The 16,143-nt window shown below is 40.2% G+C and overlaps 1 protein-coding gene across 6 annotated transcripts in view; it reads left to right on the top strand.

Moving 5' to 3' along the window:
• ALPK1 (alpha kinase 1) overlaps positions 1-16,143 on the top strand; it is a 147,686-nt gene that overhangs the window by 120,869 nt on the left and 10,674 nt on the right. For 5 of the 6 annotated variants that reach the window (XM_077142530.1, XM_077142529.1, XM_077142532.1 and 2 more), the window contains 8 exons: positions 494-553; positions 2,122-2,208; positions 2,837-2,913; positions 3,731-3,826; positions 6,024-6,128; positions 6,917-8,996; positions 11,102-11,255; positions 14,858-15,020. In XM_077142530.1, coding sequence (XP_076998645.1) covers positions 494-553; positions 2,122-2,208; positions 2,837-2,913; positions 3,731-3,826; positions 6,024-6,128; positions 6,917-8,996; positions 11,102-11,255; positions 14,858-15,020 — 2,822 coding nt within the window. The remainder of the gene's footprint in view (positions 1-493; positions 554-2,121; positions 2,209-2,836; positions 2,914-3,730; positions 3,827-6,023; positions 6,129-6,916; positions 8,997-11,101; positions 11,256-14,857; positions 15,021-16,143) is intronic. The other variant, XM_077142533.1, reaches the window with a different exon arrangement.

Below are 16,143 nucleotides of genomic sequence, written 5' to 3'. Positions count from 1 at the left end.
AAAAAAAACTGTCTGTTACATCAGACCCTCCTATGCTCTGGTAATCAAAATAAGTAGTGTTTAGAGAGAACCCATCCCCCACTCCACCCCAAATCCCTTCCTGATGATTCTGTAAATAACCTATTCATGGGCGACTCTATTCCCTCCCTCTAGTATAGCTTCAGCAAAGAGAGGAGACACTGTTTTTTACAAAAGTTTGCCTTTAGTACCCAAGCCCTGTTCTATACGAATGAATAATTCATTCATATGAATTAACATATATGTACATATTCATTTACTTGCCATTTCAGATACAGCACAACTTTACCAACTTCATTTCTCTTTTTAAATTTTATATATGACATAGCTGTTGACTTTAAATTTAAAAATAAAATGTTTCCAAAAAGGGTGATGGCCCCTGCTACAACGTGTCAGTCTTAGAACATGAACAACGTGTAGTTTTTAGGTGCATGTTCTGAACTAATTGGTGGCATTTGGTTGCTTTTTTTTACAGGGAAACTTTTAAAGGCTGAATATATCCTGAGTAGTCTAATAAGCAACAATGGTGCAACAGGTAAGTGTCATTCATGTGTTCACAATCACTTTTTCCTCAGTCCCTGGCAGCGCTATAAATTTAAGACCAACTTATTGATATGATGGTCAGCATATAACAGGGAATCCTGGAACTACCTGAATCTGGCTCTGCCTTTGATGAATGATGTAGTTTAATCAAGCAGCTTACTTCTATGTGTTTGTGTTTCCTCTAATTAAAAAAAAAAAGGCTTCAGAGTCTGTTCTGCTTCATCATAGAGAACGTCAGCCAATGGGCAACAGAGATTAAACCATGGTCCTCAAAAGGGCTCAGAAGTAGCCTTTGAATAAATTGTGATTGGGAATAAAAGGCTCTCAATTATGAAGAAGATATTTACGGGGTTTATGTACTTAAATGGTTTGGATAATAAATTTGGTTGTTACATAAGAACTTCCATAAAAATTTATTTTGAAATGGATTTCTGTTCAACCGTTAACCATACATGCCAGGAAGCAATCCTTAATAGTCGGGGTAAAAAATAAGTTAGGTCTTTGGGTGGCCATTCAAGTCAGCAAGTTTCCTAATAAGTTGAACACAATTTCCAGTAGACATTTAAGCTCAATGTGGTTGGATATGAAGTCCCAAGCTCCTTGAAGTTTGTGGATATTTTCAGTGGGGAGGCAGTCTGGAATGCAAATAGTGACCACTCGTCCCTACAGTATGTAAACTTCCCATTGTCTACCCCCAAAACACACACACACGTTAAAAGCTAGGAAGAAAATGAAGGAGGTAATGTGACAGAGAATAATGAGGGTGGATGTAATGAAGAGTCCACTCTATGTTTTATATTTGGCCACTGACAGCTTTCAAGAACTCCCATTCCCCTTTTACCCCACCTCTGGGCAATCTGATGAGAACGCCCACACATCTGCAAACTCTGGCCTGGCTTGCACAAACATTTGCCCTGGTCCCACTCACCTACCACAATTAAAAACGAAATTATTCACTCTTCCCTTTGTTCAAATCAAATGGACAAGTTTGGGAGCCTGCCCTGCTTGGGGCGTGGCAAAAAAAAAAACCATGGATACAAGTAATAAATATTTTCATACACCCTGGTGTGTGTGTGGAGGCATCAGTCTCAACATCCAACCCAATTTGGGGTGGTTGGGGTTGGAGCCAAACACCAGACAGTGAGGGTAATAAAGTAGGTAAATTAATCTGGAAGGACTTTGAGATAATAGCATTGAAGCTTAGACCTGAAGAAGAAGTAGCTGGCCTCTCAAGGAGCTAGAGGAAAGAGAATCCCAGGCAGAAGGACCAGCAAGTGCAGAGGCCATGAAGCAGGAGAAACAACAAGGAAGCCAAAGTGGACCGAGCACAGTTGACAAAGGAGAGTCTTGGAGACCAGGCAGGGGTCAGCTCCCAGGAAGCCTTGCAGCCTACAGCAAGGAGTTTGGACTTTATTCTAAATATAGAGAAGACTTTGGCTCTCAGATCCCCATCACATGTGCTCACAAAGCCTTCTACTGTAGTAGCATTATTGTAGCAAGCTGTTTCTTTAATAATTCAATTCCCAAAATGCTTTTCTCTTTTTCCTTCTATTATTCAAGGTACCTGGCTGTACAGAAAAGAAAGTGACAAGGTCCTGGTGCAGTCTGTCTGTATACAGATCAGAGGGCAAATTCTGCAAAAGCTAGGTACAGTCTCTGCTCTTAAGGCTCACCTACAAAGTCTCGCTACAAGATACCACTGGGGAATTTTCTTCTTGTACCTGGTTAGAATGGTCAACTCCTGCTTCCCTTAGTTTCCTCTTCTAAAAGATAATGACATTTAAGAATATTAATAAAATTAGTTATTTTCTATTGAGCTTCATTAGAAAAATTTATACATGTATAAATTCTCAATTCAGCAATATTTTACATGGTATCAGATTCCCTTATTCAAAACCCACCATGACACCTTGCCCATTCATTCAGACTTTGAGCCTATTAATGGAATTTTTAACAAGAAAAGTTTATAGAGACCTAACCATAATTTAAAATGTAAATTAAAGTGTCTGGAAAATTTAACAGAGGATGAAAATTATTCTTATTGCAAATAATGGAGATAATTCTCACTGTGTCACTGTGAAATGGAAAAGGTGTATGTATTAACAAACAATTTGGAAAATAGATTGTCATGTCAAACTAACCCAGCCCTGAATTTTCCCAATAGGATCCAATAAATCTTCTTTCTGTATTAGTTTTCAGGAGTATTTTCTAACACAAGAACAAAGATACTAGCAGTTTCTCCCTGTCCCCCAACCCCTCTGTTTTTTTTTTTCAGGGATGTGGTATGAAGCTGCAGAATTAATATGGGCCTCAATCGTAGGATATTTGACACTTCCTCAGCCAGATAAAAAGGTTGTCAAGTGTTTTTTTTTCCTTTGCTATGTTCATCTTTAGATGAATATCCTCTTACAGTATAATTCAGTTTATAATTTATCAATTTCATTTATCCTATTTTTATTTATTTTACGTGAGCATAGAACCAAGTAATTCAGCAACTCCTTCTGTATCTTGCTCTGTCCTCACTCCCAGCTATACGCATTAGTAACTATCTATGTATATATTAATTTTATTTACCCTTTCATCTATCAATTATATATTTGCCCTTTACCTGATCCCATAGCAAAGTTGAAACTGTCAAGTCGCTTGCATGTAAAACGGTTTTCAGGGTCCTCATTTCCTGAGTTGAGTGGCAAAAGGTTCAACTGATTGTTTATGTAGCATCTTTAGTCAAGAACTTTTCAAGCATTATTTGCTTTTCTACTTAATGTTTTTGCTCTGTGTAATTCCATGGGAATATTCTCTTTAGTAACTAAAGTGTCCAGTTTTTCCATTTCTCTCAGTTGTCAGCACGATTGCTACTTACAGTCCTTTGAGAACATGGATAAAATGTGATGTAAGCGCTCTTCGTGGGGGGCAATTATTCAGGCCTGCAAGCAGTTACATTACAAGTCAGTGCTGCTACTCCAGTGAAACCTAACTAAGAAGTAGCCACGTTTCCATCAGGTCTGTGGACCCCTGGACGTGATGAACTTTCAAAGATTGTGGTGACAGAACACAATCATGAGACTAGGCGAATGGTTCCTGTGGAGGAATAATCACTGCCATGAGATGAGGACAATAATCACGCATGAATTACCATGTTGTGTTTTCTTTCTGTTTTTCCTTACAGGGTATTGCCACATCACTAGGTATACTGGCCGATATCTTTGTTTCCATGAGCAAGAAAGATTATGAAATATTTAAAAACAAGCCACAAATTAACTTGGTAATTATCATTTGTCCAAAACATGCTACAGAGTGGCATCGCCTACAAACTGTCAATATCACGTCGTTGTTGGTTGGTTGGTTAATTCTTCTCTTTCTCTCTCCAGGAGTCAGGGAGCAGAATGCTTCCCCTTCTAGAACAGTGTGAACAGTCCTGGGATGCCTCCCAGCTCGGGGCTTTATCACTCCACCACCTAACACAATATCAGGCACACAGAGGGTACTAAAAAGAGACTAGTGAATGAATGAATGAATATCATCAGAACGCTCAATGCTTTGACTTTTACTTATTTCCTTTCAAATTATCAGAAAATTTAGTTTTCAAACTTGGGCCATCTCAATAATAAAGTAAAAGGGTAATAAATAAAATTTTTAATCATCTGATCAAATCAGAGCACCAGTCACTTGTTCTAAACTCCTCTCTTTAATAACAATGATTACTACTTGTTGGTTAGAGTGAGAGATATCTGTTACCATTTCCAAGGAAGGAATGTCACTGCATGGGTGGTAGCAAGGAGCATAACCTTGCCTGCCTCCAGGAACAGTTGTCCTGAGGTCCCAACCCCCTCCACGGTTTGCAGGTGTCAGGGTCACACATGATTCACACAGGCACTGGATGGAAATCCTTGACTCACATAGAGCAGAGACAGAGAAGGCCAGCTTCGCTAGTGGACATCAGTACCCCATGTCAAGCTGCCTCAATCTGCAGCCAACATCGGGAGATGCTCCACGTGCACCCATCTTGTGTTTGTGCCATAGTGGAATGACGTCTCTCCCTCTCCACCAGGAACAGATGTAGCAGCAGGGGTGGGCCAGGTGCCATAAAACGCACACAACTTAGCGTCAGGCTGTCTCCAGGGAATGCTTGTATGTGCTTGGGACAAAAGGGGAAAGAATGCACCGACAGACCACTATCTGCTAGGCGATATGTTTTACATAAAGGGAATCAGCCCACGTTTATCATCCCCTCCTAGGAGACAGGCTAGCGTAGTCCGTAACAGGGTTTATTTGTGGGTCACAGGGAAAGGCAGCATACTGTGCTTGGACAGTCCCCTACCACACTAATATTTATATCTTGCTTTACAATTTTAAAAGTGTGTATTTGTATGTATATAATCCACATAAAACTCTGTGAGGGGGTAGAGCAGAATGTATCATTCTCATCCTAGAGATAAACAAACCGAGGTCCAGAGAAACTAAATAACCTCTGCAGCTTGCTCAGCCAGTAAGAGGCAGATCCCACATGTTCTGACCAGTCCAGAAAATTGTCAAGGACATTGCATTATGCTGAGGGATCTCTGCTGTGAATTCACTGACCTGAAAATAAGGTTTTCACTGTTATCGTCTATATTGCTATTTTTATTAAACACCCAAAGCAAGAGTAGTAATTGCACTTGAAACTAAGATCGTATAAGAACACATACACCTTGCAGCTAGTAATCCAAATCTTATTAATTTCTTACTTTTGCAGTCAGACCATCACACGAAAAAAGAGTTACATCCCTCGCGCAGTGAAGTCATCCCTGATGACTGTTTAAAATTGCCAACTTCCTTCCTATTCTGCACCTCAATGACCCCTCCCCTGATTTATTTTTCTCTGGAACCCTTATGGCCAACTTGTATACTATACATTTGACTTATTTTGTTTATTGATTGATCCCATCACCCCACCAGAAAGTAAGTTCATGTGGGCTCAGTTCCCTGTGTCTAGAACAGTGCCTTGCACATAGAGACACTCAATATATATTTCTAAAATGAATAAATGTCTTCTTATTGCTGTGAAATCAGGAATTAAGGGACTCTTTGCCCAGAACAATGTAGAAATCATCAAATCTGGCTGTAAAATGTGCGGAGTTCCAGAGAACAAAGCAGCTACCATCATCCTCCAAAGCAACTCCTCTCGATTATTTTACACAGGCAGGGATTGTGAATTTTTGCACAGATTAAGCCCTTTCTGATGTGTGTGTGCCTGTGTGTGTATGTGCTGTTTGTGCTGGGGAAGGAAGGAGTTGGCAACACCTGGACTCTTTAGACCCTCTTGAGCTCCTTTGGCACTGCGTCCTGAAATCAACGTGAGGAGGTGGGGGCGTCCATCAGATTTTGCTTTTGCATTGAAAAGCACAGGGATTGTGTTGCCCGTCTTTTACTAATGGATAAATAATTATCGATGCCCCGCTCGGCCTCTTTCCTTCTTGCAGGGCCTCCTGAAGGAGTTTGACCACCATTTGCTGTCAGCCGCAGAAGCCTGCAAGCTGGCCGCTGCCTTCACTCCGTACACGCCCCTCTTCGTGCTCACCGCTGCGGTAAGCCCCGCGCAGCCCCGCGGCTCTCCCTGGGGTGGTCTCCGACGAAACCAGTGCAAGGAAGCGGTCCAACCCGATGAACCCGGCTTCCTGCCACATCGTCAGTAACTGTGTTAAGAGGGTTTTACCAGGGTGGCCACTTCCTAGTGGAAGTTATGTCAATGCAGCGGGAGGAATGGAACGTGGTTTCCTCTGCAGCAATAGTCCCCAAGCTTGGCTGCACTTCAGAATTGTCCAAGGAGTCTTTCCAAAATATGTATTCCTGGGTTGTCACTAGATCAATTAAATGCAAATGTCCGGCATCGGTAACCAGAAGTCTGTAATTTTGAAATACTTCCCAGATGATTCAGTTGCACAGACAGGTTTGGAAACCGATGGTTATTATTAAAACAATGGTCTGTTTAAATAGAACAACCTTATTTCCATAGAGAAAGGTACATGTTGATGTCCCAGGGCATGGCATGGACTGTGTTTGCTAAACCCACCACCACCACCACCAAATTTAGCATCTTTAAGTGTAAAGTATCAGGGAGACAGTAAAATGGTACTTAAAGCTAATTTCTCCTCATGCCAGTCAATCGCACACATCCCAGTCCCTTTTCCTGATACACCAAAACGACCTCAGGTTCTTAGTTCAGTGTCCGATAGTGCATTGCATCAGAATGTCCATGACACTTGCTTCTTTCCCTTTATATTTCTAATGACTGTCCTCCAGGAATGAGAAGTTTTCCTCCTTTACCTCCAGTTTCCAATTCAGTGTCTGATTTTGTATTTTCTGCTTTCCTCAGAATATCCGTGGCACCTGTTTACTATCTTATACAAGTTCTAATGACTGTCCTCCAGGAATGAAAAATTCATATCTATGTGATGCCAAAGAGGCCTTTGAAATTGGCCTCCTCACTAAGAGAGATGATAAACCAATTACTGGAAAACAGGAGCTTCATAGTTTTGTCAAAGCTGCTTTCTGTCTCACGACAGTACACCGAAGACTCCATGGAGAGACCAAGACGGTCAATGCAGCAAATCAGCTCTGCAGTGAAGCTATGGGAAAGCTTTACACGTTCAGTACTTCATCTGATAGTCAGGTCAGAGAAACTCTGTCTCAGGAAATCATGTCTCTTATCACCCAAGTGAAGGATCACTTACAAGTTCAAAGCTTCTCAAACATAGATGGCAGGTCTTATGTTCCAGAAAGTTTCAAGCACTGGTTGGATAAACCCATCTTGCATGGGCAAGTGGATTTCCAAAAATTCCTTGAAACCTATTCACAGCACCATACTTCAGTGTGTGAAGTATTTGAAAGCATCTGTAGAAACGACAAAAATAAACAGAACAACACAACAGTAGAAGTCTGTGTCACTACTCTAAAAACAGAAACAAAAAACGTAGACACTGTGAGGACAACTGAAGACAAACAATGTGTTCAAAAAGCCATGGGAATATCTCCCTCCCAAATGGCCGAGAATGGTCGGGAGACACTTAGGAAAGTAAGAGGGAGAAACTGGACCCATTCTGATGCATTTCGAATCTCAGTGGATCAAGATATAGAGAGTGAGACTGAGTCACCAGACCCTAACAGTGGTGAGGGAGTTGTTTTGAACAAGTCTCTGAACCACAACCAGAGTTCCAGTTCTTGGAGCAAGTTATCAGGATTTAGTTCTTCTGCAAGTTGGGAGGAAGTGAGTTATTCCATTGATGATAGGTCAGCCAGAAAAGAGCCTAACAAAGAATATCTTGTGGACACTCAGTGTTCCACTGCCCTGTCTGATGAGCTGGAAAACAATGGGGAAAGAAGCATTGTCCAGTCATTGTCTTCAGAGATTCACGGCCTCTCTCCCCAGGTATCTAATGATCACAATTTGGGATCTTCTCAAAGTCAGCTACGTAACTACAAGCCCTTGACAACTTTCACTTCTCATAATACAACAGACACTTTCTTGGCTTCTAGTGTAGGATTGTTAGAAGTCGCTCCAGAGGACATTCAGGAAGTTAGAAATTTGGGACCCAGAAGTACTTCCACTCATGCCAAGCCCGCATGTGATTCTGCTTCTTGGTCTTCTTCTGAAGCCTTTGAAGTAATCGATGTGTTTTCAGAAACCACCTTCAATGCCAAAGACAGTAGTGGGGAAGAGAAGGGAGAGGAAATGGATAAAAGAGGCTCAGCCCCGACATTTAAAGATAACCCTTCTTGGGTTGACCCAGAAGGAGAAACAGCAGAAGGCACAGAAGATGTGCCCTTCAATGCCCCTAGAGTTGTGGGTGATTCTCTGGGTAATGCTTCTGTGACAACAGATAACTCTTTTACTCCACACTGGCTTGGTCAAAATTCTGACTTAGGTAAAAGTGGTGACTCAGTGGAAAAGACAGGCATCACCCCCGATACTCCTTCGATGGAAGAGGTTAGCCAAATGCTCAACCACACAGATGTTCACACCACAAATCGACATGGCTGTCTTAGACTGTGTGTTCCAAGGCAACCATCTAGTCAAGGGGCTGAGGCCTCCAATTCCTCTACAAGCAATAACGTTCCTTTTCCTGTCCTCAGCGAGGATTGTACTACCACAGATGAAAGAAATGAACCTGGAAACCTGCTGAACTACAGCCAGAACTCCACTTCATCTTTGGCCTGGTTTAAATCACCATTTTCCAGTGGTTCTTCGGAGAGGGAAAACCCATGGTCCTTTCTGAATTCCAGCGGAAGTTCTTTTGTTTCATTGTCAGGAAAGACGAGGCAAGAGATTCTTGAGGCTCGCACCCTGGAGCCTGATGACTTTGAGAAACTCTTGGCAGGGGTGGAGCATGAATGGCTGTTTCAGAGACTGGAGAGTACAGGTGTCTTTAAGCCCAGTCAACTTCACCGAGCACACAGTGAGTACAACCTTTTCGATGGGTGTGACCTCAGGAAGCATCTACGCTTGGCGCTTTTTGAAGACCTTGTTATGAGGCCCCCTGAGAGCTCATGAGAGACATACATCTCTCACATACTTTGTTCCATACCATGGAAAGTATACTTCAGGGACACCCCGTCACTCTCTGTGTGTTGGGCACTAATGGCTACAAAGAATAGAGACTAGCTCTGACTTCCTCATGCAATGGGGGTTTGTTATACAGATACACATAAAACATGTTTGATTCTCATCACCTTTGATTCTCATTACCAACCAACGGATTTCTCTCCATTTTTCTCCATTTAAACCCTAGGGGGGACAGCGTTTGATTTAGCTAAATGTCATTCATCTATTAGACAGAGATTTTCACACCTATCCCCTGAAAAGATTTCTTTCCAGCCAATGGCTTGGTCAGGTGCTCCCTGCTGTCTAAATCAGTGGTTACTTCCTACTTAAGGAACCGAAGTCACTTGTCATAGCAGGAAGCCAAGGCAGGGACAACAGCACAATCAGTGTGTCTAATATAGCATAAAAGTAGTGGAAAAGCTGGGAAGAAGATAGAAGGGTCTCCTCTTAACCCAGATGGTCACACTGTAATATCCTCCCAAGTTACAGAAGAATTATTTGAATGAGAAAAAAAAAACTATTGCAAAGTGCATTTCAGAAGAAACAAGCTGTGAGGATTGCCAAGCATTGATACTAAAGAGGTAGTTCTCAACCTTGGTACCACATTATCCCCTGGGGAGCTTTTTAAAACTACCGTGGCCTCACCCTCAGTTTCTTATCTAATGGGTCTGTAGGTGCATCCAGGTAATATATTTTTTAAGAGCTCCTCAGTGATTCCATATAAAACCAAGGTTGGGAACTTATGCTTCAAAGAGTGCCAAAATGTTTTGCTTGCACTTGAGGCCAGACTAAAATACAGATCAGTTTGTTACCAAAAGAGGCAAAACTTTCAAGGTATTGAGATTCCCTACTTACTTTGAGGTTCTAAAATTTCAGAATCACACTTATTAGAATTAGGTAACTACTTTATTACTATGTTCATGTGCCAGTTTATGGGGAAAAAGCCACATTGGGGGAAGCAAAACCCAGAATGGCAAAATCAGAACAAGTTATACATTTCCGTTCTTCCCTCAGTTCACTGATGTGTGTGTGCAAGCAGCTCCCCTTCCAGTCCATCTCCAGCCTCTCTGATGGAGTCATCCAACACTGGTCACTATCTCGTCCTTTCTGCGTTACTCAGTTAACTCCCTTTCCCCCACTCCAATCCTATGGGTTTGCCTTATGCGAAATATTTTCTCTCCTGAATCTCACGTTCATTCATCCATTATCACAACTTAGACACAAGAGTTTTTGTTCACATAGTTTTAGCATGGCTACCAAAATGTTGCATTTTTTTCTTTAGAGTTCATGTTTGTCTTTGAGCTCAAAGAAATGCTAGGACTGTTCTTCCTTTCTTTAAGGTGAAGGCTGCCCTTCCTTTTTCTTCTTATCTTTTCCTTTTTCAGTTGAGTTTGCATCTTTTTATAGTATTTTCTAAGGTAATTCCTAGATTTTCACCACTTAAACAAACAATTACAAGAAAATTAGGACCTTTTACTATATAATCTAGGCTTCCTGGAGTGGCTAGAAGGCCCTCAGGTAAAATTTAGTTCACTTCACTCTATGTAACGTAGAACAGACAGTTTTATCATCTATTATGTGGTCTTCACAGATAATCAGCAGATGTAAGCACAAATCTCTTGCCCCAAGAAGGTCTCTTGGGTTTTGCTATTTAAAAAATACACTTTATACTTCGCTACTGTCATACAGAAGCACTTGTCTAGTCTTATTTCCTTGCCATCACAAACAAGAGATTTTGTAAATTAAAAGCTGTTTTTATTGTAATTTGTAAAGTTTTGTCTTTATATTGTACTTTTACTCTTTAGTAGTAATGATAGAAGAGGCTGAAATGTGAGAAAATGCATAAAGAAACTGAAGATCTCAGATGAGTTGGACCAGGACTTGGTTCTTTCAACTTTACTCATGAAGAGTATCATCTTTTTGAAAATAAAAACCGTTTTCATCTTATCTTTTTTTCAGATGCCCTTTTGTTAAAATATTCCAAGAAATCTGAATTATGGACAGCCCAGGAAACTGCAGTATATTTTGGAGATTACCTTAAAGTGAAGAAGAAAGGCAGACAAAGAAATGCTTTTTGGGTTCATCATCTTCATCAGGAAGAAACTTTGGGGAGGTATTGCTTTAAAACACCTATTTCATTAATGTAAAATGGGCTAATTTTGCCCATCTATTAAATAATCATATGTGAGTTTTTGAGAGGACTGAAAAAATATTGGTCAAAATACATGTCTTCAGACTTCTGGTCCTCTCCCTCCTCCTCATTTATTAACTAATAAAATAGTTACAGTGTACTGAGGACTCATGTATGTCAGCCATTGTCCTGGATACATTTATATACATTATCTCAGACATTTCAGGGACACTTATAAACCCCATTGTACAGATATGAAAATTGGAGTTTCTGGCCCTATAAAGGCCAGAGTCTTAAACACTCTCATTTAAAATGTTGACAAAAAGGCTAAACTATGAACACCGCATTTATAAATTTAAAAAGGCAAGAGAAAAAGGTAGGAAAATCCTTGGAGGGGGGATTGAAGCACATCCAGGGGTATAAGTGATTACTGAGGCCTGCAGACACTCTCCCTAAAAGTCTGGGGCAGAGGTGGGGTGAAGAAGCAGCTGGTGACAAAACCTACACATGAAAATGAACGAGTTTAAAGACTACTCACATAAACAAGGACTCAGAAATAGCTGCATACTTAAGGAAATGATTAACTTAAAAAATCCAACCCCATTGTGGCAAATAATTCTGTCAGCCCTCCAGGGAATTCTGCTATTGGGAGACCCCTGAGTCTTCAGAGGTTTTAACCTTATTCAGAACTTTTCTTTTGGTGACTGAGGCTAGAGGTGTGCACCAAAGAGAGCAGAGAGCAAATTATAGGGCTGTAGGGTGCCTCCCCTACAGCCTCCACGGTCACGTTTCTTTCTGATTCTCAGGAGTCTGAATGGCCGGAAATGAAGCCTTCTTGGTTTCTGTTATCATAATGGATTCAGAAATCTCTAGAGAGGATATACTATCACCCAGACAATTCCCTTTGATTTTTGGAGGTCACTCAGGCACATATGAAATTACTAGTGAATTTGCACAAGTTTATTGCAAATATAAACTACAATGGAGTTTAGTACTTGCTTTTTAATTCCTGCAAGACTTAATCATTCAATCTTGTGTCTTCTCTCCTCACCTATGCTATAAGCCAGATAATTTTCTGTTTGGCCTTTGTTCCCAATGAAAATTTTTTTTTAATTGCCTGAAAAATTATGTGACCCCAGGTCACCTTCTTTGGGTTGGAGGCCTAATTTTACACCATTTGTGTATTTTTAAAGATCTGTAAGCCAAGATTTTAAAATTTTCCAAATCCAAATAATGTTAAAAAACAAATATAAAGAGAGAGTGAGAAAAAAGTGAAAGAAATCGGTGCTCCTTAAACAATAAATTTTTTGAACAAGTTCTTGATGATAATAATAAAAACAAAAATATCAATGCACTTACTATGTACCAGGTCCTGTTTCAAGTGATTTGTATGTTAAATTTATCACAAATTTTTTGTGAGGTCAAAACTGTTATCCACATCTTACATATAAGGAAACTGAGGCACAGAGATGTTAAGAAATTTACCCAAAGTCACACAACTAAGTGGTAAAGCCAAGATCCATCACAGGAGGATATGAGATGAAAAATACAAGAGAGAATAAGAGTAACATATGAGTGAAAGGGTCAACATACATTTGATTAGAAGATAATAAAGCAAATATGAAAGCAATATTTTAATAACATCTGATAATTTTTTTAAATTGTCAAAGACACTAATCTTCAAGTAAGGAATCAAAATAAATCTCATGTATGATAGAAAGGGAAAGAGGGAAGAAAGTAGAAGGAAGGAAAATAGGAAGGGGTGGAGGGAAGAAGGAAACAAAGCATGAACCCATTCTTTAGAGTTGAGCTTCAGAACACTGAGGACAAAGAAACCATCTTAAAAGCAAAGAGAAAAGAAAGATGGCATACAAAGAAATGTCGATTAGAAGTCTAGCTGACATCTTATAGTAACAATAGATGCCAGGAGATGATGGAAGCCATAAACTCAGTGAAACTATCAGGTCAGAGAGCAAAATAAAGACATTTGCAGATTAAAGAAAATCCAGAGTAAAGAAAAATGATCCTCCCCAAAAAGGTTTACAATGCAAGAAGAAATGGGCATTCTCTTCCAGACTGATGCTACTGCACCAATAACTTGAGCTTTGGCTCATAGTCAGAACTATGGGATAGTCAGCAAAAACCCATATAATTTGCTCTCTGCTCTCTTTGGTGCACACCTCTAGCCTCAGTCACCAAAAGAAAAGTTCTGAATAAGGTTAAAACCTCTGAAGACTCAGGGGTCTCCCAATAGCAGAATTCCCTGGAGGACTGACAGAATAGCCCTGTTATGACAATCACAGGTTGCTCTGTGTTGCCTTGTGGGTGCCTCCCCTACAGCCTCCACGGTCACGTTTCTTTCTGATTCTCAGGAGTCTGAATGGCCGGAAATGAAGCCTTCTTGGTTTCTGTTATCATAATGGATTCAGAAATCTCTAGAGAGGATATACTATCACCCAGACAATTCCCTTTGATTTTTGGAGGTCACTCAGGCACATATGAAATTACTAGTGAATTTGCACAAGTTTATTGCAAATATAAACTACAATGGAGTTTAGTACTTGCTTTTTAATTCCTGCAAGACTTAATCATTCAATCTTGTGTCTTCTCTCCTCACCTATGCTATAAGCCCTTGTTTCAGTTTGCTTCTGGAATCCAGAAGCCAGAATCCAACACACCAGAGATAAATTGGCTTTTAATAGGGGATTTATTTAGTTACAAATTTATAGTTCTTCAAGAGAAAGGCAGCTAGCTTTCATCTGAATTTCTCTGTCAATGGGAAGGCACACAGTTACATCTGCTGGCTTTCTCTCCTGGCTTCGGGATCCCAGTGGATTTTCCCAGGCCCATTTCTTTCTGCATCTCCAAACATCAGGGCTGAGCTGTGAATGCTGAGATGAGTTATTCTGAGCTGCTGAACTCTCTTCTGACCTCTTTCTTTTACGACTCCAGCTAATTAAATTAAACCTCACTCATTGTGGAAGGCACGTGCAAATGTCATCAGCCACAGGTGAATTTCACATACTGATGATTTAAGTCCACAGCAACAGAACAACAGGACATCATCACCTGGTCAAGCTGACACCTGAACCTAACTATCACAGCCCCCAAAGGTTACAAATTGTGTCTCAGAATTTCTTTAAAAGACACTAAGGGCTAGCACAGTGTTGTGCATGTAATGGGTATTAAAGAAAAATGAATATTTGTAAGGATGAAGTAATAAAAGAAAGGGATAGAAGAAGGCCTCAAACTAGTGAAGACCATACTGCAGATAGTGAAAGATCTGAATTGAAGGTCCACCCCCTTTCCAGGACACCATGCTGATTCCCTTGATTGACCAAAGAAGTCTGGAAATCTGTTACATTAAGTAGAGACTTCCCTTTATATTCCCCATTATTCTGGGTCTGTAGCATGAGCTGTGTTCGGGTGACTTTACAAAATTATTTGAACTATGACAAGTCAAAATAATTAATATTGACTGTCTAAGGCAGCGACCAAGTAACATCTTTCTTTGATATCTCTCTTATTCTTTAGTAAATAAGATCACTTCTATATCTCTCTGTGTGGTTTTTCTCCATTCATAGATATATTGGAAAAGAATACAAGGAGGAGAAGGGGCTCTGGAACCACTTCACTGATGTAGAGCGGCAGATGACCGCACAGTACTATGTGACAGAATTTAACAAGAGACTTTATGATCAAAAGATTCCAACACAGATATTCTACATCCCATCCACAATATTACTGGTAAGATGAAGGAAAGCAGTGGCCTGGTTAACCAGGCCTATAACTATATATTAGGTTGGATTTCCATTACCAGCCTGTCCGCCACCACTGTCCTTGTGGTAAAATTTGATAAACTCAGTCAACTGGCTTCCTCATCTACCTTGTCTGCTTCATCCACTTAGACGTCTATGCAGAAAAGCAGGATGTTCTGCCTCCCTGAGTACAGCGTTTGGATATTCCAAGTCATACTTGAATATCTGTTGATCCTGGTATCTGGTCCCCCATGGCCAAGTTAACATTTTAAGTATCCTTTTCCTTTTGTATTATATGTTGAAAGACAAGGGACCTGAAAGATTATAACTAATAGAAACTGTGCCCTCAGTATGATATGTGGATCCCCTGTTTTACATATGTTGGCCCCACCCCTTGCAACCAAGTGATTACCAAGCCTTTGCTTAAACTCTTTTAATAGAAAAAAAACATTACCCTTTCTCTTTCAAGTAATTCTAATTGTTATGAAGTTCTTAGCTTGGCCCAAATCTGCCTTTCTCTATTCCTACCCATGGGACTAGAGGAATCATTGAGACCAATTTATCTTCCCTAAGATAGCCCTTTAAATATATGAAGGCACCCATCTCCACAGTTTCCTCTTCTTTGGAGTAAGATTATCCTGTTCCTTAAATATGTTGGATCGTTAGCTCATTTGTACCTTCAATGATTTTGACATTGGCTAGATACATTTTTGGACCCATCCTTTATTACTCATTGTAATAATAATAGCTAGCATCCATTTTGCACTTTCTTTATGTCAGGCACTGTGCCAGGCATTTTACAAACATTAATTCTAACCTTCAAAATAACTTCGCAAAGTAGATCAGATGACACAGATGCTTGAACAGGAATTCCAAAGCACGAAGTCCTGATACATGACTTCCGTACATGCCCCGGCAGGCTAGCCACCTAGGTAGGTCGCTTCATGGCCTAATAATTTTTTAAGTATTTTTATTGAGAAATAGCCACATACATACTGTCCAACCATATTATACAACCAGTGGCTCACAATATCACCATGTAGTTTTGTATTCAACACCGTGATCATTTTTAGAATATTTCATCACTCCAGAAAAAGAAATAAAAAGAAGAT

The sequence above is a fragment of the Tamandua tetradactyla genome, chromosome 24 (genome assembly GCF_023851605.1).
Source record: "Tamandua tetradactyla isolate mTamTet1 chromosome 24, mTamTet1.pri, whole genome shotgun sequence".
Lineage (NCBI taxonomy): Eukaryota > Metazoa > Chordata > Mammalia > Pilosa > Myrmecophagidae > Tamandua > Tamandua tetradactyla.
The sequence above is the reverse complement of the archived record's forward strand: the minus strand, read 5'-3'. Positions and strand labels throughout refer to the sequence as shown.